This window comes from Myodes glareolus, chromosome 15 (assembly GCF_982192425.1).
Source record: "Myodes glareolus chromosome 15, mMyoGla1.1, whole genome shotgun sequence".
NCBI classification, from domain to species: Eukaryota; Metazoa; Chordata; class Mammalia; order Rodentia; family Cricetidae; genus Myodes; species Myodes glareolus.
Window position 1 is genome coordinate 54,328,768 of NC_142040.1, and position 22,052 is coordinate 54,350,819.

Sequence of the window (22,052 nt, forward strand, 5' to 3'; positions counted from 1 at the left end):
GGCTGACTAGGGAGCACTTTGTCATTAAGTGCAAAGTACTGCTCATTCATTATTGCTGCTCAGGGCTTATGACTTTTGGCAGCATTCCAAGTAGGTGAGGTAGCTGTGTGATTGAGATGTGGGATGAACAGGGTGTTGGTGTAGTCAGTTTAGCGTCATTGGACACAAAGACTTGCATATACTTGTGTTGTAAGGGGAAGGCTGCTTGTTGATTCCTGGCTGCTCAGCTCCAAAATAATCACACAGAAACCATATTATTTAAATCACTGCTTGGCCCATTAGCTCTAGCTTCTTATTGGCTAACTCTTACATCTTAATTTAACCCATTTCTATTAATCTGTGCATCATCACTAGGTCATGGCCTACCAGCAAAGTGTCAGCAAGTCTGTCTCCATCAGCTCCATGGCTTCTCCCTACTCTGCCTCCTTTCTCCCAGCATTGTTTAATTTTCCCCACCTAACTAAGTTCTGCCCTATCAACAGGCCAAGGCAGTTTCTTTATTTACCAATGGTATTAACAACATACAGAATCCCACATTATACTTGGTGATGAGATTGTCTTCAGCAGCAGCAACCTTGTCTTTCCGTGCTCTGACCTTTCCTTTCCTGGCTCCAACGCAGAGGAAGTGTTGATGAATAGTGGCAGTTTCGGTAGGAAGTTGAGCAGGTTAGGAATCTGTTGGCTTTTCGGCTCTGCTCTTCTGGTGTTGAAATCGCCAAATGCTTCATAAAATATGTGGCTCCTGGGTGACTTTGTTGCTTTTGGGTTTTCCCAAGGTTGAAACAAGATGGATTTTCAGTTAGCAGCTTGGTACCAGTATTAAAATGTATTTAAATTATCCCAAGGAAGAAGTGAGTGCTTTTAAAATGAAAGGTTGTACTAAGCCCAGCCTCTTCCTTACTCCAGGAAGAGTTCTCCATGGCTGACAGCGTTCTTTGAACACCATGTTAGCTGTGACCTGCTTCTGAATGGAGACAGTGGGTCTTCCTCTAGGGGTCTTCCTTTTCAGTTTCTTTTCTCCTCTTCCCCTTCTTTGTTTCTTTGTTTTAATTGCTGGGGCTTGAACCCAAGTTCTCATGTTAAGTGAGGCCTACCACTGAGCTATAACCTAGCCAAAGCACTGCACCTCCCTTCTGGATGCGGATACTGAGACTGACCTCCATGACATGACTTGACACTTGCACAGGCTCTTTGAATACTGGTGTCACAAGACAGGCAGTTCAGCTCTTCATCTCTTCCCTTTGGATTCTTCTCTGAGAGCAGGACACTTGTCCTTATCAGCTACAGTCCAGTTGTGCTCCTGGCTCAGCCCTGTGCTTTCTCTTGAATGACATTTATTGTAGATGGTGAGTACTACATGCTCCGTTTACTCCTTTACCTCCCTTGTCTCTTGTTGCCCATGGGATAAAGCCCAAATCCCTTAAGATGGTACACAAATTCCTTTAAGCTGTCCAGCCCCAGCCTGTTTCTCACCTCTCAGGGTGTCACCTGCCACTGTTTGTATCTTCTCTGCATTGTCTATCTGCTGATGCTCTCATTTGTCATTTCTCAGAAGAATGCTTGCCAGTCTGTTTTCTTTCTCCTCGTTTGTCGGTCTCCCTGCAATTGGATGCCTTGCTTGCTCCCGCAGTCCTGTAGCAGGGCCTGATGTGAGCATCCTTCACAGTGTATTATAAAGGGATTTGGTACTGTTTTCCATGCTGGACTACATGCGCCTGTTTTTCCTTCGTTGCCTGGTTCCAGCGCTTATCAAGGATTCATTTAAATGACCTGTCTTCTAGAAATGACTGTCCTGTGTAATTACACACTTCATCTACCTTAAGAGTATACTATATTTTCCTTTAAGAAAATTAAACATGTATACATGTGTCTATGTATATATGAATACATACAGGATTTAGTTTGGAAACAACTGGGTTAAGAACAATGTAGAATTTTTATTCAGTGTTCTGTCAGTAGAGGCCAGAAGTCAATCAGTGTCGTTTCATCTCTTGTGTTTTTGGATAGCATCTCTTTCTGGTCTGAAGCTAATCTGTCTGATGCATGAGGGGATCTTGTTGGCTTAACCTCCCCACCATTGGGATTGCAAGCATGTACTACCACACCTAATCTCTTCTGTTTGTTTGTTTGTTTGTCGAGACAGGGTTTCTCTGTGTAACAGCCCTGGCTGTCTTGGAACTCACTCTGTAGACCAGGCTGGCCTCAGACTCTCAGCTCCGGATGTCTCTGCCTCCCAAGAGCTGGGATTAAAGGCATGTTCCACCACTGCCCATTTCTTCAGTCTTTGTTAAGTTTTAAGATTTTTATAATCTTGCTTTTTGTTTGCCCAGACTGGCATCAAACCGATGATCGTCCTGTCTCAGTCACTGAGTACTGAAAAACCTATGGGGTTTTAAGTTTTTAAAGTGGTTTTCTGCCTGGTGTGTGTTGGGGTAGGAGAGGATGTACCTGTCTGCACTCAGTCGTGATGGGAATGTGATGCTGCTTGAACCAAGGAAAGCTGTTCAAGCAGCATCAGTACCAGCAGAATAATGTCAGGGCCTGTGAGGGCTTCACTGGCTGGGGCCCATTTATCCTCACCCCTCCTGAGCCTCACCTATTTGAGGCTATAGGTGCTTCTTTTGTCTCTTTGCCAATCTCCTGAGGTGGTGGCTGTGACATCAGACCCTCATCCCGTGGCTCTGAAGAACACTGTAACACTGATGTGTTGGTGATATGAGTCTAGTCACCTCTGATTTCTCATTGTTAGGAGATTCACCAGAGTCAGCATCTTTGGCAATAAACAGAATTTCACTATGATAAATGCATGCTAGCAAGGGAATTGGTTGTAGCAACACAGGTATGACTCAAAGAACTGTCAGCTTCTGAGAACCATACCTGTATCTCCCCCATCTCCTGCAACCTTTTCATGTGTCTCACTATCTGCAGAATAGCTTCCTCTACTTCACCGTGCTTGTGGCCTAGTCTTCAAGTCTGCAGGTGAAGCTGCCATCTTGATCACCATCTTTGAGCCCTGCAGAGACCTTAATAGGAAAGATAAAGTGATTAGCCTGTGTTTGTAAAAATCAAGCTTCTCGTGAGTTCCCATTGCAGTTAACGGGGAAGTGTGTCCTTCCAAGAGACTGGGTTATTTTATTTATTTACTCATTTGTTTACTTATTTACTTTATTTTTTGTTTGTTATTATTTATTTGTTCAGCCTGCCTCATCTAGGGAGTTTGGGATTAGACAGTATACTACATACTTTTCTGAATGATATTGATTTTGGAATTTAAAGAAAGAATTTCACACCTGGCATAGTGGTGTACATCAGTAATCCCTGTACTCAGAAGGCTGAAGCAAGAGATCCTGAGTTCAAGGCCAACCTGGGCTCCACAGTATATATTTATAAAGGCAGGATACTTCCGCTGATGTAAGAGCAGGGTAGCCCTGGCCCAGCTGGCCTGTGTTTGGACTGGATTCTAAGCACTAGTCAAGGCCAACGCTACAGTTTTCATCAGCCGATAGAATTTAGAGATTCCCTTTGCTCTCTTCAGAGAAGGATGATGGGACCTGACAAGTAATCGTGTCTTAATGTATTTCTTCCTCTGTGATGGAGAATGGAAACTCTGAGTGAAAACTGCTAAATTACCAAATACTCATCTGTACATGTATGTACATGAATAGCTTGCTCAGCCTCCCCTAACAGGCTCCCCAGACTCCTAACACACCCTAAGTTTGAGCAGCTTGTCCCCAGGTTGCGGCATCTCCTGGATGGAATCATATTCTCCTCTGAAATAGACTGCCTTGAAAGGGTTCTCTGAGGGAAGCAGCAGCACTGAGCACTGTCTCTTTAGACGGCTGACTGCCCTCCCACTGCCTCGGCCACACCCACATTTATTCTGATGCTGTGTTTTAGTCTGGGTTATCACAGTCAGACTCTTATTCTACCCATAGCCTTTTACCTACATAACATTAAATAAGCCCAGTTTATTTGCTTACCAAACTGCTGTGCCGTTTAGTATTTTCCAATCAGGAACTGACTGATTACATTATCCCCATGGTGTCATTTATTGTGTTTCTCTGTCCTAATGAGTGACCAGGACCACAGGCTTCCACCACCAGCCTGAATTTTTCCTTTCCTCCTTCCTTCCTTCCCTTCCCTCTTCTAGTCATCTGTCCTTGGCTGGGTCTCACTCTGTAGCCCAGGCTGGCCTAAACTTTATTGTGTAATTCATGCTGTTCCAAATGTACAAATCCCTCTGTCTCTCAAGCCTTGGATTCCAGGTGTGTTTGAGGTTAGGTATTTTGGTAGGAATACTTTCTTCTTATATGGCTTATAGACTTCACTAGGAGACTTAGACTCTTGTTATGTTAGCAAGTATTTGCGCCGTCACTTTGCAAACATTACTCATTAAAGTTTTCTAATTATCCTTGAATAGCCAGTAAATGCTGAGCACAAAATAGAGGGACCTGAGTTATAGTTACTGACATTGAGCTAGGCCTTGGTTCTCCATTAGAAGTGATTGCAACTCTTGATAACATCTTCTGGTTTTAAGTAACTTGTCATGGATAGTGGATATTACAGGTGTCTTCATTGAGTCCTAACCTAGTGTGCTACATAGAGTAGTTGAATCTGTACAGAGTACATACTGTCCTGTGTTCCTCTGTTTGTCTTTTATAGATAGATTATTATTTTCCTAAGAAGACTTGATCTCTCTTGCTTTCAACCCTTGATTTTCTTTGGAGGGAGAAGATCTCATTCTCTGACATGTCTCCTATTTTTTCCTGACTCTGTATCTGAGTTATGTTTCTTTGCCTAGGTGTCATTTTAACTTATTTCTTCCTATAAGGGATGTTTACCTCTGCCTTTCTGCTTGGACAACTAGTAGATATAAATCTTAAAACTTAGTTTAATATGTTGACTATCACTAAAACTTACTGAAATTTTCTGTCCACTTTTATTTTTTTAAAAAAATATTATACACACACACACGCACACACACGCACACACACACACACATGTTTTATTGTTTTTTGACACAGGGTTTTTTGTAGCCCAGGTTGACCTGGAACTCACTCTGTAGTCAGTGATAACCTTAAACTCCTGCTCCCTGTCTCAACTTTCCAAATGCTATGCATACAGTTAGGGTCACCATACCTCGTCTTTCGTTTTTGTATAAAAATATAAGTTTGTTTGTTTGTTTGTTTATTTGTGTGTTTTTTTCATGTGATGGCATTAATAAGAAAGAGTACAACTTGGTGGGGTTAGTTCATTTTTGCTACATGTGATTGGGCATTTCTCTTCTGCCTGCCTGTTCCCACATAACTGGCAGCCACTTCCCAAATAATTGACTCAGAGGCTTACTCTTCCTTATAAATGCTCAGCCAATAGCTCACGCTTAATACTCTCACACTTTAAGTTAACTCTTATTCCTTATTTACGCTCTCGCATGTGGCGGTACTTTTATTACTAGCATGGCATGTTCACATCTGGCTGGTGACTCCTCACTTGTCCCTTCTCCTTCCCATCATCCTTAGTTTGGTTGTCCCACCTATACTTGCCTGGCTGCTGGCTAATCAGCATTTTTATTTAAGCTGTTTCGAGTGACAAATCTTTACAGTGTATAAGAGGATTATTCCACAGCAGCCACATGATCAGGCCATCAGAATGGGTAGCAAGTGCTTTTACACTGAACCATTCTGTCCTATTATTGTTGCTGTTCTTGTTGTCCTTGTTTTACAAGGTTTCTCTGTGTAGCTAGCTCTGACTCTCCTGGAACTAGTTCTGTAGACCAGGCTGGCCTTGGGGATTTGCCTGTCCTAGCCTCGCAAGTGCTGGGATTAAAGGTGTGCACTGCCACCACATGGCTCTGTTTTTGTTTTTTAAGACAGAGTCTCATTAGCCCAGGCTGGCCTCATATTTGCTATATAGCCAAGAATGACCCTGAACTTCTTGATCCTCCTGCCCCCTCCTAAGTGCTGTTTTTTCAGACATTTTCTGCTACATCCTATTTGTATATGTATAAATATATGCAGGTACATGTGCATATGTGTGCTTGTGGAGGTCACATTTAGCATTGGGTGTCTTCTTTAGTTGTCTTCCATGTTCTTTTTGGAGATTTTTGAGGCAGTCTCTCACTGAGCCTGGGGCTTACCTGTTTGGTTAGACAACTAGCCAGTAAGCCTCAGGGCTGTCTTGTCTCTGCTTTGAGGGTGCATGTTGCTGTGTCTAGCTTTTATGTGAGTGTTGGCGACTGAGTTTAGGTCCCCATGCTTGTGTAGCAAGTACTTTACTAAAGGAGTCATCGCTCCACATCCTGTTTTTTGTTTGTTTGTTTGCTTTTGTTTCATATGCTGGGAATTTATACATGTTAGGTGACAGCTCCAGCCCCTAAACGTGTATTTAAAAGTGGCTTGTTAAAGGTCAGTGATATAGTTTGGTGGGTAAACGTACTTGCTACCAAGCCTAAAGATCTGGGACTTACATGTAGAAGGGGAAATCCTACTCCCTCCAGTTGTTCTCTGATCTACATGTGCGAGCACACACACACACACACACACACACACACGCACACACACGCGCGCGCTGTGACACATGCCTGTGCGTGCATCTCTATACACACTCAACAAATAAATAAATGTAATAACAATAGCTTATTAAGTCAAACTTCTTGAGCTTAGGTGATAGTTTAATATGTATTTGGGATGTTAATTTATTGTTAATTTGAGCCTGTAAGCAAAGAAAATTGTGACCTTTTGCTCTTGTATTTATTTGTTTATTTGTTTTTAGGAAATTCACACAAATGAAAAGGAAGTAACAGAGAAGGAAGTCACTCTTCACTTGTTGCCAGGTAACAGTCATGTTAACATCATATCTCACCTATAGCTTAAGGCCAAAGATAGATGATGTCATCTCTAGTGTTGCTATTATAAACTCCTTTGTTTTTCATGCTCTGGCACATAACAGTGATGATGATGTATCATAACAAAGATGTCAAGATCTTCAGTAGCTACACACCTGACCCAGGGGTTACAACATTTGGAAAGAATTTCCTTGTTTTCCTTTCCCCCAACCTGATGGGAAATTCTCACTTCATTCACAAGCCAGTGAAGCCTTTTTGAGGGTGTCCCACTTGGTTTTGTCTAGTATTTCTGGTCTCCAATAAAGAAAATCCTAGACCCTGGAAGAATCTGATAGTCTGCATGTCCTTCTTGCTGCCTCTAACCATAGTTGCTCTCAGCTCTCACAGCTGCCTGGGCCTCCCAGCACTGGCGGTGGGGGCCTCACCTGACTGTCTGCTGGTGTATTTCAGCACAGGTACCAGAGATACTAGGGCTGGCAGAGTTACCGGGGCTCTGCTTTGAAGTCATTCATTATGAAGGAGCCTGGGTTGGTTGACTGTTTTTGAGACAGGAGAGTGGCCAACTCTCAGTTAAGTTTTAATCACTTCTGAGTTCAAGAACAGAAACCTCTTGGTAGTATAGCTCCTTCTTACGTGGAAAATGTTGCCAGCTGTATAAAAATCCTTTCTTTTTATAAATGTTTTGTTTATTTTGAAACTAGGTTTCCTAGAGCTTGGGCTGACCTGGGACTTGTGACCCTTCTGCCTCCCTCTCCTGAATACTGGGCTCCCAGATGTGCATATTGCATCCAGTTCCAAAAGGTTTTTGTTTTTCTTATAATGTGTGTTTTCCTGTAACAAGGATATCTAACTTTTTATTACCTTTTTGTCCCCCTCCCAAGGCAGAGTTTCTGTATAGCCCTGGTTGTCCTAGAACTTAGTTTGTAGACCAGGCTGGCCTTAAGGATCTGCCTGCTTCTGCTGGGATTAAAGGTGTGTGCCACCACTGGCCTGATATTATTCTTTAAAACTAGATTAAACGAATTTTTAGCCAACAAGTAAATTCAAGGGTGAAGAAAACCAGAGGGAAGCCCTGAGGGGGGAAGATGGTTATCTATTAAATGACAAAAAAATTCCTTTGTTGTTGTTGCTAAGTTGGCTCTCTTATGGTGGTGGGAAGTCCTTCTGTATATGTGTTTCTTTTATTGATTAGTGAATAAAGAAGCTGCTTTTGTCCAATGGCTTAACAGAATATAGCCAGGTTAGAAAACATATATAGAGAGAGTAGGCAAAGTCAGAGAGACACCATGTAGACGCCATGGAAGGAGTCAGATGCCTGGGAACTTTACCGGTAAATCATAAGCCTTATGGTAAAATATAAAATAATGGAAATGAGTTAATTTAAGATATAAGAGCTAGCTAGCAATATACTTAAGCTATTGGCCAAATAATATTGCAATTAAAATAGTTTCTGAGTGATTATTTTGGGTCTGGGTGGCCGGGAACAAACGAGCAGCCTCCACCAACACTCTTAATTTCCTTTATGTCCTTCTCTTCCTGTCCTCACCCAAGTGCCAGCAGATTTTTCTCTTCTAGGGAGCAGAGGTGCTCACCTAGGTCCAGCCCTGGTGATTTCTGACTGTGGAATCTGTCTTCAGGAACTATAGCTTCTAATGTGGGCTGGGTCCTTGCAGATGGAGCAGGGGAGGTGGCACATTGAGAGGAAATGCTTTGAACTAAGAAAGAGAGACTATGCCCCCTCCCCATCTTATGACCTCCTTTTCCCTCTCATCCTCCAAAATGAGCCAGCACCTCTGTCGTCTGAGGAAGCTGCACAGAAGCCCTGGCTTACACAGAAAATGGGGCTGAGTTCCGAATCCAGACCCTGCTGACCACCCTGCCTACCTTTGCTCCACTTCCAGGATCCCTGTTGTGGGGCACCTGCTGGGTCAAAGTAATAAAAACACCAAGATCTGCACTACAGAAGGTTGCTGAAAGTCAGGGCAAAGGGGCACAACTCTAATCCCAGCACTTGGGAGGCAGAGGCAGGAGGATAATTGTGAGTTTAGGCCAGCCCAGGCTAGTCAATGAATCTCTGTGTAATATAGTGAGATCCTGTTTCCAAACAAAGGAGAGAGAAGAAGCTTGAGCTCATGAGTGGTCGGAGAAATCCCAGCATGACCCTCTCTGAGCCATTTGGCTCTGCCTGCTCTGGAGTGTGTTGCTGCCGAGTTCTGTGCTGTACTGGTGCTTGTCCTGGTGCTTGCAGCTCTGGGCCTTCCCTGAGGCCTCTGAGAAGAGCTCACTTTGGTTTCCATCAGGTGAACAACTGCTTTGTGAAGCCAGCACAGTCCTGAAGTATGTGCAGGAAGATTCCTGTCAGCGCGGTGTCTATGGGAGACTGGTCTGCACTGACTTCAAGATTTCCTTCCTGGGGGATAACGACTCAGCCTTGGTTAACGGCGGTGTACGTATGAGCTGCGTCTGCAGAGTGGCAGGGAAGGTGCAGCCGTGACTCCGGTGCTGTCCCTGCAGCTTTCTCCTCCCAGCCCAAGCGAAGGACAGGCCCTCCCGCTAGTGGTCTGCTCTGGCCCTTCAGGGGCTCCCTCCACTAGGAGGACCTAGAAATCACCACCTGTACTTCCTACTTGCTTGCTTTTGCCCCTCTAAGTTGACTTCATCAACTTTCCCCGATTTCTTCTGAATTCAGCACAGTGTGAGTCACTCGTTGCAACAGCCTCTCCCATGTACAGTTTCTCATGTTCCCTCTGCTAAGCTCTTTCACAGATTTGGGCACTTAGGTCTGGAGTGGGACTTTTGAGCTTGGGTTGTTTCTGTTTGATCTGAATCTAGTTGCAGTGTTGTTTGAGACTTGTGTCTCCTTAGGGGGGAGCGGTAGAGGAGGGACAGTGCTGCACCCAAGTGGGAAGCCCACTGGACCCTGCCTGTTCCCCATGTGGCAGTGCCCTGGATCCCTGTGCTTCGTATAAAGCAGCACTGTTGCTACTTCCCAGGCTGGCCTCCTGCACCACTGTCTACTGCAGGGCTTGACTCCTACTTCTGAGCAAACACAGCTTTTGCCAAATACTTTACTTTCCAGCTGCTTCCCCAAAACTGCCCAGGTAGCTTTGTCTCCGTCTGCCTGCACTGTGTGCAGAAGTGCTAACCTGTCAGTTGTACACTTGGTTTTCAGTGGCACAGAAGTGGCGTGTTCTCCCTGAGTTGAAACAGCTGGTGCTCACGGGATTTTCTCTCATGTACTGCAGCATCCCTTTACTTGGGGACCTGAGGGAGATGCCTTTCTTCATTTCTCTCTGTAAAGTGGAGAATATTTGCTTTGCTATGAATGTCCGAGTTCATTGAAAGGAGTCACAGTTATTTCCTTTTGATTTTTTTTTTCTTTTTAGGAAACTCAGTTTAAGAATAAGATAGTAGGAGAAAATGATGTTCCCCTTCACTGTGTGGATCAGATTTATGGAGGTGAGTGTCTCCTTCCTTTGTTGCGTTGCTTGCCTCAGAACATACAGCAATAACGATATCTTACAGTCTGTTCAACTGTGCTTCTTAAGTTACCTTGTGGAAAACAGCTTTGGGAATGGTAAGTGCAGCATGGGTTACTTGGTTTGAGATGAACCAAGCTGGGCTTGCATCCTCTTCTCTCTATCTCATTCTTTTTTCTGTTAAGATTTGTGTGTTAGTGTATATACTTGTGTGGGTGTGCATGTGGAGATCAGAAGACAGCATGCAGGAGCTTCTCCCCGTGCGTCCTGGGGATCAGACTCAGGTCATCAGGCTTAGTGGGGAGGCCCTTTACTTACTGACTCACCTTGTTTTTGGGGGGTGTGGTAAGACAGTGTTTTGTTTGCTTGGTTGTTTGATTTAATGTAGCCCACTAGCCTCAGACTTCTGATTTTCTTGCCTCCGGCTCTTGCTCCCAAGTGCTGGGTTTTCAGGTGCAAGCCACCACACCTAGCCTGAAGCCTGCTTTTCCTAACACACAAAACTGTTCCCTGGTAGGTGTTGATCAGTTAAGGTTCACTGTATGTAGGTAATGGGCATATGCTTGACATACATTAAATGCTTGTATGACAGTGTCCTTAGAAAACATAGCACCATGATCAGTCAGTATACACAATGAAAATTTAAAGAAAAAAAACTTAAAAAAAAAAAGAAGAAAAGAAAAACTTGAACCGGGTGTGATGGTGCACACCTTCAATCCCAGAAGGCAGAGACGAAGGTGGATTTGAGTTGGAAGCTACCCTAATTTATAGAGTGAGTTCCAGGACAGAAGTCTTGTCTCAAAACAAAACAAAAAAACGAACAAAAAAACTTGTTTAACATTGCAAAAAAAAACTTGTATAACATTAAGGATATCTTTTTTGTCAACTTAATAAGATTGTCCTTCCAAGCCTCACTCTGTTTTTTGTTTTCCATTTTGGAGTTTAGGACATTTTCAGAAATTGTTCAGCCACCTATGGTATTCTCAACACCAGTAGTGAGTTCAGGCTCTGGAACATGGATGGAAATGTCAAGAGGGACTCTAGCCATCAGTGTAGGAGTTGGCTAGTGTGAAAGTATATCCCCAGCACTGTTCCTTCCATCCTTTATGAGTGCGACTTTTGCAGTTTTGCAGCTTTCCCCTTTTAAGTGTCTACTTATTTTTAAATCTTATGAGTGTTTGTCTATATATGTGCACCGCATACATGCCTGGTTCCTGAGGAGACCAAAGAGGGTGTGGGATCTCCTGGAACTGGAGTTACAGATGGTTGTTAGCCTCCCTCCATGAGTGTGCTGGAAACCAACCCTGTCTTCTGCAAGAGCTGTAAGTGCTCTTAGCCACTGAGCTATCTCCCTGGTCTCAAGATTTATTGTGTGTGTGTGTGTGTGTGTGTGTGTGTGTGTGTGTGTGTGCATGTTTGCATGAACAGAGTTCAAAAGTTCCCTGCTTTGGAGTTATAGGCCATTGTGAACTGCCTAACATGGATCCTGGGAACTGAACCCTGGTCCTCTGGAAGATCAGGAAGTGCTCATAGCTGCTGAGCTGTCTCTCAGGCCCATCAGAGCTGGGCTTTTTTTTTTAGACTGGTGGAGTCTAGTCTGTTCATTTGAGTCTTAGGCTTACTCCAGAGGAATAAAGAATCCTGCTGGAAGCCCGATTTCCGATGTGGTGGCACACACCTTTAATCCCAGCACTTTGGAGGTAGAGGCAAGTGGATCTCAGAGTTTGAGGCCAGTCTGATCTATAAACTTAGATCCAGAACAGCCAGAACTGCACTGCAAAAAAAAAAAAAAAAGAATACGTTTGGGAGTGACTTCCATCCTTAGAAGCTGACAGTCTACCTGTTCCTTTAGTGTTAATTTGTTGCTGTATAACAGTCATTTCTACTCATGATTTTGTCTTTGATCCTTAGTGTTTGATGAGAAAAAGAAGCCTCTGTTTGACCAACTGAAGAAATACCCAGAGAAGCTTATTATCCACTGCAAAGATCTGCGGGTGCTACACTTTTGTCTGAGGTACACAAAGGAAGAGGAAGTCAAAAGGGTAACTAGTTACATCTGTTTTTAGGTTTATTTCCCATCAGGATTCCCCCCACTGACTAGGTTTTGCTTATATTGCCTGAAGGTGGAAGGAAGCCTTTCACTCTGAAGCTGAAGTCAGCAGCAATCTCATTCTTGGATTAATGTGTGAGAGATAGTTGGGACAAGCATGACTGGTTTGACTTTTGGCATGTGTAACCTTGAGTCCTTCAGTTCATAGTGCTGGTTACCTAGAACTACTAAGGGGTGAGTGGGAGGTGATGAGTGAGGTCAGGGTCTGCTTGGGGAGGAAAAGGCAGCTAAGGCTGATCTTCCCCTAGAGTTTGTCTACCACAGGAGTGCCAACTCCTGAGAATCTGTGTGTTTGCCTCTACGAAACAGCAGATGTTCCATGAGCAAAGTCAGTTCATCAGATGCACCTGTAAAGACTAAGCATCATTTCCTGGTAGACACACAAATTGCAATCAGGAAATGGCTGTACCAGTTTGCTACGATTCCTTATAATTTCCAAGGTTTTTCTTGCTGAGATAGGGAAGGTCTCAGACTTGCTCCTCTCATGGTACGCACATCAGGGAAAGCCCAGCAAGATGCTAATTTGTTTATACTGTCTTATCTGCAATGAATTATGCACACTTTAGGTAATGCTCTAATTTTCTTTAAATAGTATGGTAGTTCAGTTAGAATAATGAATGTGATCATGATACCTATTGTAAGCAGGCAAAAAATGCTATAGCTAGATAAAATTCCCCGAGAAACAAAACATTTGCTTTTGAACAATTATTTTAATTATTTATCCAAACATACTGTTAATTAACACCATAGACAGATAGAGAGCACAGCGACAGATTTCTTTTTTTTCCTTTTGAGATAAGGTCTTGTGTAGCCCAGGCTGGCCTTAAATGCTCTCTGTTGCTGGGAATGACCTTGAAGCTTTGATTCTCCTCCTTCCTCCTGAGTGCTGGGACTATAAGCATGTGCTACTAGGACTTTGTGCATGCTAGGCAAGCATATTCCTAACTGGGCTACATGTCTAGCCTTTTCCTTTATTGTCTGCAGCATCCACAAGTGAATCAGCTAAGTGTCTTCCTTATTGTCTATTTTACTTGTGAGTCTTGGACATGTTGGATATTTGGAGCTGACCTTATAAGGCAGTTGAGATTTTTAACTCTTGGTTTTTGGGAAATTAGATTGTGTTGTAAATTTTCCCTAGACATTCAAAGCTCTTAGAAAGTGTGACAAAATAGTATTCTGTTGCTCTGGCATTATTTCAAGAGCTAAATCATAGACTGAAGTTCAGCAAGGGTTATGCTATCCCCAGAGCCCATTAATGTTGTAGGAGGCTGCTTGTTTGTTCCCGGCTGTCCAGACTCGAAATAACCACACAGAAACTGTATTTATTAAATCACTGCTTGGTCTATAAGCTCTAGCTTCTTATTGGCTAGCTCTTACATCTAATTTAACCCATTTCTATTATTCTGTATATGGCCAGATGGCTGTGAGTTACTGGCAAGGTTCCATCCAGTGTCTGTCTCCCATGGTATCTCCCTGACTCTGCCTTCTGTCTCCCAGCATTCAGTTGGTTTTCCCACCTAGCTCTGTTCTGCCCTGCAATAAAAGCAATACATATACAGAATAGCTTCCCAGATCACATTAGTGTGATAGAGAACAAAGTTGGCACCTACCTTTCTTAGCGTTGACCTATCAGAAGCATAACAATATCCATTGGTCCTTTCTTCTCTAGATTGTCAGTGGCATAATCCATCATACTCAAACTCCTAAACTGCTGAAAAGACTGTTTCTGTTTTCCTATGCAGCTGCTGTGCACAGCACAGGTAAGTCTCTTTTGAGCTGTTGTTGCTGAGTAGTCAAGATTCTTCCACTCATCTTTGGTTCTGTCTCTCCCTATAGCCCAAGCTGAGTCTTACTGAATGCTGGGGATTTCTAGCAGTGTCCCCACCCCCGAAGGTTTTTTTCTATTCTCCCCTGTGATCAGGAGGGGAAACCCTGTTTAGTGAGTTTGTATCACTGTGACCAAATATCTGTCAGAAAAGGGAAGAAGGATTCACTGTCTGAGAGGGTTCATTTTATGGTTGCTAGGTCCATGTGCCTGTGGAAGGGGAGGTTGTTCATCTCATGGTGACAAACAGGAACTAGAAAAAGAAGGAAACAGAAACCAGACATAACTTTCAAAGGTACACCCTAGTGACCTGCTTCCCAGTGTCTGCATCCTCCCCGTCTTAGGTTACCATTGTTGTGATGAAACACCACGACCAAAAGCAAGCTGGGGAGGAAAGGGTTTATTTGTCTTACACTTCCACATCATAGTCCATCATTGAAGGAAGTCAAGAAAGGAACTCAAACTGATGCAAAGGCCATGGAGGTGCTTTACTTACTGGCTTGCTTCCCATGCCCTGTTCAGCCTGCTCTCTTATAGACCTAGGACTACCAGCCCAGGGATGGCACCACCCACAGTGGGCTGGTCCTGCCATCATTAATCACTAATTAAGAAAATCCTTCCAGCCTGATCTTATGGAAGCATTTTATCAATTGAGGTTCTCTCCATTCAAATGAATGTAGCGTGTGTCAACTTGACCTAAAACTAGCCAGGACACTACCCAAATGACATACATTTGGGTACAAGCATTCAACACATGATTCATTTAGGAGTTTTCTTTCTTTTTTCTTTTTTTTTTTTGATTTTTTTGGTTTTTTGAGACAGGGTTTTGCTGTAGCTTTTGGAGCCTGTCCTAGAACTAGCTCTTATAGGCCAGGCTGGCTTCAAACTCAGAGATCTGCCTGCCTCTGTCTCCCGAGTACTGGGGTTAAAGACATGGATCACCATCACCTGGCGAGTTTTCTTTTCCTGTGTTCTTTGCTTAGCTGACCTTCTAGGTCTGTTTGCTTTCATGTTGTAATGAATTGTTTCGTGGAACTTATGGAAAGTAAAATCAAGAGAGATGGCTTGGTGTGTAAAAGTGTCTGCTGTGCAGGCCTGAGGACTTGAGTTTGAATCCCTGGCATCCATGTAAAAGACAGGTTCAGGGGTACATGGCTGGAACCCCAGCGCTGGTGGCAGAAACAGATAGATTGTGGGAGCTTTCTGGTCGGCCAGTTTCGCAAAAGAGCCAGGACTAGGCTCAGTGAGGAACTCTGCCTCAAAAATGAGTCAGAGAACAGTAGAGGAAGATACCTGAAGTCAGCCTCTGGTGCCCATATGTGTATGCATTGGTGAGTGTACACACACAAGTGGACTTGAATTGTTATGAACTGAAAAGCAGTAAAAGCAATGTTATACTGGAAATGTGTAACTATTGAGAAAAAAACAAAATTGAGACAATTTAAAATAACCCTATTTGTCTCTGGGTTCTTTTTTCTACATAAATATACTTGAGATTATTTAAGATTCTTGAGGATGCCATTTAAAGTTTAAAGTAAAGAGAGAAAAATGTTTTGTGGGCACAGGACATTTGTTCATAAGAAATGCACTTCAGTTGTCTGGCTTGATAAGAGAGAATGTGCCAGGCCTACCAGTGCACACATATTTTTAGTTTTTATATGCTTTACTCTTCTCTTCCTCATCATCCTTTTTTTCTAATATGTGCTGTGGGGATCATGTTCAGGTTCTTTTGCTTATAAGGAAGGCATTTTACTGATGGAACCATCTCCCCAGCCTGTGTTTTTTAATTTTTCTCTGATTTCTTCAATTGCCCACTGGCCACTTGAGTGTATTGTCTAGTCTCTTAGTGTTTGTGGTTTCTGTTGCTGTTGATTTCTAGTTTTACTCACTGTGATCTGATGAGGCACTAGAAACAATCTCAGTTTTTTTTTTGTTTTTTGTTTTTTGTATTTTCTAAGACCTGCTTTGCAGCATAGAGTATATATGGCTAATTTTAGAATCACTTCACAGGCTGCCGAAAATAAGGTGTGGTCTGTTTTTACCAAGCAGAATATTTTGTAGATAGCTGTTAAATCCATCCGATCTATGGTATAGTTTAACTCTGTGGTTTCTTCATTCTATTTTAGTTTGGATGACTGACCTAAAGATGAGACCGGGGGTATTGAAGTAACTCTGTGTTATCAGGACCATTCAGACCTTAGTGCATGTTAGTGATTGTTTTATGAAATTGAGAGCCCTAACATTTGGCACATGTACGTTTACTAATTTTATGTCTTTTTATAAATTGTTCCCTTTATAACTATGTTCCTTATCTGTTCTTATTTTGGTTTCAAGTATAGTTTTTCAGATAACAGAATGGTTACTCAGCTTGTTTTGGACTTCCATACTTTATAATTTTTAGTCCATGCCAGTGAATTGTCTCCTGGAGATAGTAGGTGATTGGATCTATTTTTTAAATTATTTTTAATATGTGATTCTTTGTGGGTGTTGCTTGAGGAGAACAGGGGTGTCAGGTATCTCTGGAGCTGGAGTTTGTGAGCAATCCAACATGAGTGATGGAACCAAATGTGGGTCCTTTGAAAGAACTGTACTTGCTCTTAATCGCTAACCCACCTCTTCAGTTCCTGGAGCTGGTTTTTAAATATATTCAGCCAGTCTGCATCTTTTTGTGTTTTTTTCTCGTTTTGTAGATTACTGTTTAGGTCTTTTTTTCTGTAAGTATTAGGGGTTTGATAGTTTAGTATGTTGGCTGTGAAGAATTTCTTCCTATACTTTTTGTTCATGTATTACTGTTTTGATATTCTTTTATGTACTGTTATGATTTTGACTTTGTGCTAGCTGTGTGGTCATGAACTGCTTTAGTTTGTTCTTATCTTGAGATATCCTTACTTCTCTGTCATTGCTAAAAGATAGCTTTGCTGTTTGTAGCAATTTAGGTTGGTAATTATTTACTTTCAGGACGCGAAGTATATTATTGTTCCATGCTTTCCTAGATTTTAGGGTTGCTGCTGTTAATTTGATTGCTGACCTTTGTAGGTGAATTGGCCTTTTCCCCTTAGAGCATTTAATAATGTTTTATTCTGTGTCTGTCTGTATAAATTTTTGAGACCCAGACCCATTACAGTTCAACCTGGCCTGGCCTGGAACTCCCTATGTAGTCCAAGGTAACCTGAGACTGATGAGTGCTCCTGTTGAGATTATAGGTATGAGCAATTACGCCATCTGGCTGGGGTTCTTTTGTTTTTACTTTTTCTGTTTTCATTGGTTATTGTTGAGTGGATTTTGTGTGTGGGTATTGTGTGTGTACATGCTCATGTCTGTACATACATTTCCTGGTCCAGTGTAGATAGGTATCTTCTACAGTTCTTCTCTACTTTATGTTTTGGGACAGGGTTTCTCACTGAACCTGGAGCTTATTGACTGAACCAGCTGGCTAATGAACTTCAAGGATCCACCTATCTTTGCTATCCTTTCCCTTGGTGTTGGAGTTACAGATGTATGCTCCTGTGCCTAACTTTTTTCTTTGTTTTTGTTTTTTGAGGCAGGGCTCTATATGTAGTCATTTTGTTATGAAGACCAGGTTGGTCTCAAATTCACAGAATCTCTCTGCCTCTGCTGATGAATAGCAGGGGCCACTAGACCCAGCCCAGCTTTTAAGTAGGTTTGAGGGATCCAAACTCATGCCCTCATGCTTGTATACGAACCACTTTACCAACGAAACCATCTCCCTATCTCTGCTTTGTATTTCGGAATTTTGGCTATAATATGTTGTAGAGAAGATGTTCCTTGGTGTTGTCTATCTATGGTATGTGTTTGCGTTTCCTTATTTTAAAATAGCAGTGTTCATGCCTCCCCTGTGAAGACTTTTAAGCATTAAATTCATGACATAGGATGAAGTCTTCACATGAGAGGTAATTGAGAATAAAATTGCCTATTATCTGGGCATAGTGGTACACCATAGTTGGAGGCAAAAGCTGGCGGATCTCTGTGAGTTCAGTGCCAGCCTGATTTAGGTCAGGTTGGAGGCCAGAAAGGGCTGTATACAGAGTTTCAAAGAAGAAAAGAAAAGGTCCCCATCAGTGATGGTGGGCTATGCATGAAAATCAGTTCACTAATTTTAATTAATATTAATATTAAACTCATTAATATTACTGAGCTGGGCAGGAAATTTGTCCCTATAGTTCATCTTTGTTACAGACAGATCTTTATATTGCAGCTATAATGTGACAGTGTGGTAGGCATAAACATGGCTTTTTTTGTTGGTTACTACAGTTTATATACACATCTGTTTGTTTCATACTTGAAAAGTAATCATCTGTATTTTTAGAAATTCTACCTCTCCTTTTATTCTGTAGTGTTTTTCTGTTGGCTTAGTGACCGCACCTGAGTCTATGATGTTTTAACTACCCACTGTGCCCTGTGGCCCCACAGCTCCACATTGCTCAAATCAGGGTGCTCAGACTTCTGGTCCCATTAGCACCAGCTAGGTTGTAGCCCACAAATGTAGGTTTTAACTAAGTCTCTATTCTATTTACCAATAAAGATTCAGGAGTCAGATGTTGGGGGTAAAATCCTGCTAGGGAAGAGAAACTGAGAAGCAACTAGCTGACCTTCCTTTTTGACTGGAGATCCAGTAAGAGAGCATCTCTCCACCTGTCCCAAACTAAAAAGATTGAGAATCTCTTAAGTCCCTCCGTACTCCTAACTGTACATATTCTTGGCTCCTCCATCCTCTCTATGGCTAATTCCTACTAACTAGTCACTTGCTCTGCTCCCTGATCCAATTAATTTTATTAACACAGTCTTGATGTTTCAGAGTGCAATCAAATATCCCGCAACAATTCTGATTCTGGCCTGGGTGCTAGTGTACAACTTTGGCAGTGTTGACTAATTATATATAAACATCTTTTGGATTCATATTTGAAAAATGACACTTCAGTTTTATGAGTTATACTTTTTCCACAGATCCTGATTTTGGAAAAAAAAACATTAAAGACAGGCTTTCACTATGTAACTCACACTGTAGAACAGGCTGGCCTCAAACTCCAGAGATGCACCCTATCATCTCTGTCTCCTGACTGCTGAGATTAAAGGTGTACACCAAGTGATCCTGAGGTCTGGTTCTTGCTAGGATAGGTTCTGGGCTGGCCAACACATGACCAGTCTGCTTAGCAGTTACCTTTCCTACTTTGGCAGTTTCTTGATCCTTTGTTTGTTTGCCTTTGATTTTTGTTTTGTTTTGTACCCAGGTAGATAGAACCTTTATTCTGTTGTAATTCACCCTTCTCCGGTCCTCTTTCACTGGGGCATGGGATAGGAAAGGTTGTAACTAACAGACACTAATTGGCTGTTAGTTTTTGCTTTGTTTTCTTTTCTTTTATTATTATTATTATTATTAAAAATTTCCACCTCCTCCCCTCCTCCCACCTCCCTCCCCTTCCTCCACTCCCACTCCCACTCCTTCTCCAGGCCAAAGAGCAGTCAGGGTTCCCTACCCTATGGGAAGTCCAAGGTCCTCCCCATTCCCCCTAGGTCCAAGAAGGTGGGCATCCAAACAGACAAGGCTCCCTCAAAGCCCATCCATGCAGTAGTATCAAAGCCCAACGCCACTGTCCTTGGCTTCTCAGTCAGCCTCCACCATCAGCCACATTCAGAGAGTCCGGTTTGATCACATGCTCCATCAGTCCGAGTCCAGTTGGCCTTGGTGAGCTCCCATTAGATCAGTCCCACCATCTCAGTGGGTGGACGCACCCATCGCGGTCCTGACTTCCTTGCTCATGTTCTCCCTCCTTCTGCTCCTCATTTGGACCTTGGGAGCTAAATCCAGTGCTTTGTTTTATTTTGTGTTTTGAGACAGGGTTTCTCTGTGTAGCCCTGGCTATCCTGGAACTTACTCTGCAGACCAGGCTGGCCTTGAATGTAGAGAGCCGGGGCCTGCCTCTGCCTCTGCTGGGATTAAAGGAGAGCATCACCACCATGGTGGCTCTTAGTTTTTGTGTATGGGTTTTGTTAATGTGAGCACTTTATGGTTGGGACCCTTCCGTCTACCTCCTCAGTACTAGGAGTATGAGCACCTGCCTGGATCAAGCTTACGTCTTCAAGCTTGAAAGGCAAGTACATTATCAGCTGAGCTTTTTCCCTCAGTCTAGTATTTTTAGACTGACTAGATAGATAGGGTATCTGTCTGTTTGTCTATGGTGTTATTTGAGGCAGGGTTCCAATAGGTAGCTCAGGCTGCCCTCAAACTCAAGATCCTTTAGCCTTCTAAAATGTTGATATTATAAGCGTAAGCACTGTTCCTGTCTTATATATCTGTTTTATCTATTTATTTTTATGTATATGATTGCTTGCATGAATTCATGCACCACATGTATGCTTGTTACCTGTTGTGAAAAGAAGGGGACATTGGATCTCTTGAGACTGTAGAGGAATTACCAGTGCTCTTGACCACAGAGCAGTCTTTCTATCTCACTTAGACTCTCCCCCATCCCCCTACAGACAGAGTTTCTCTGTGTAGCCCTGACTGTCTTGGAACCTGCTCTTAAACCAGGCTGACCTCAAACTCAGAGATCCACCTGTGTCTGTCTCCCAAATGCTGGGATTAAAGGCATGAGCCACCACTGCCTGGTTATACAATAATTTTAATGTGCCTGTGTTTTGACTATGACATGAGGTCAGGTGTGGAATTTTCCACTTGGGAAATCACATTGGCAGTCCAGAAATTTCAGATTTACTTTTATATTTTTAGATTAGGAATATTCAACTTATGTAAACATTGGTTATTGTCATTGTTCAAACTACTTTTACTGTAATTTTATTTTATTTAACAGAAGCAGGTGGGTTGGTTTTAGCAGCACTTGTTGTTTTCCAGGAAGTTTGGGTTTTTCGATGTGCCTGTCCCTTCCAGAGATGAGTGATGTGATGGCCTGGAGAAGGCCAGAGCCATTTCTGCTGGGCTTGGGCAGGACTCGTGGACATTTTGTCCTAGCAGTGCTGATGTAGTAGCCAAAGTTCCTGTCACCATGATACAGGCCTTGGCTGTTGGCCACTTCCTCCGCTGTGACTCTCTGGTCTGTTTATGGCTTTCAGTGACCAAGTGCCATCCTGGACAGGCTTCTCGCAGGCAGTACATCACAAGCTGAAGAAGGATTTATGTTCCAGAATCAGACATGCTATTCTCATCAGTGTGCCATGCTATACACATGTGGAGGGCTAAAAATATTTCAATTCTTAGCTTTTGTGCCAAGCCCATCTTTCAGTGCTTCACAGAATTTTTGTTTTATATAAATTATCTCATGAACTGAAAATAGAACTAGAAATTACTTTTGCAAGGAATGGAACAAGAATAACTTTTTGTGGTTGGAGGGATGGCTTAGCAGCTAAGAATACATGCTGCTTTTCCCAAGGACCCAAGTTCAGTTCTTAACACCTTTATTGGGTGACTGACTCACAACTGCATGTAACTCCAGCTGCAGGAGATCAGCACCATTTTCTGGACTCCATAGTCTCCCCCACACAGAAAGAGATACACATAAAATAATAAAAATCAAACTTTAAAAACAGACTCCTTTTCATCCATCCATCTATCTATCTATCTATCTATCTATCTATCTATCTATCTATCTATCTATCTATCTATCTATATCTATATCTATATCCTTATCTGTATCAAGAGACAGCATGGATCAGTGTGAGGATCAGAAGGTAAACACGCTTGCCTCCAGACCTGACAACCGAGTTTAATCCCCAGCACTACTGGTGAAAGGAGAGCTGACTCCTGCTTTTTGTTGTTAG

General features: G+C 42.6%; 1 protein-coding gene across 3 annotated transcripts in view; it reads left to right on the forward strand.

Moving 5' to 3' along the window:
* Positions 1 to 22,052, forward strand: part of Mtmr12 (myotubularin related protein 12) — a 68,464-nt gene that overhangs the window by 20,088 nt on the left and 26,324 nt on the right. For 2 of the 3 annotated variants that reach the window (XM_085676618.2, XM_085676619.2), the window contains exons 2-6: positions 6,772 to 6,832; positions 9,145 to 9,290; positions 10,231 to 10,303; positions 12,235 to 12,365; positions 14,103 to 14,193. In XM_085676618.2, the coding sequence (XP_085532744.2) occupies positions 6,772 to 6,832; positions 9,145 to 9,290; positions 10,231 to 10,303; positions 12,235 to 12,365; positions 14,103 to 14,193 (502 nt within the window). Of the gene's footprint in view, positions 1 to 6,771; positions 6,833 to 9,144; positions 9,291 to 10,230; positions 10,304 to 12,234; positions 12,366 to 14,102; positions 14,194 to 22,052 lie in introns of those variants that run through there. The other variant, XM_048429674.3, reaches the window with a different exon arrangement.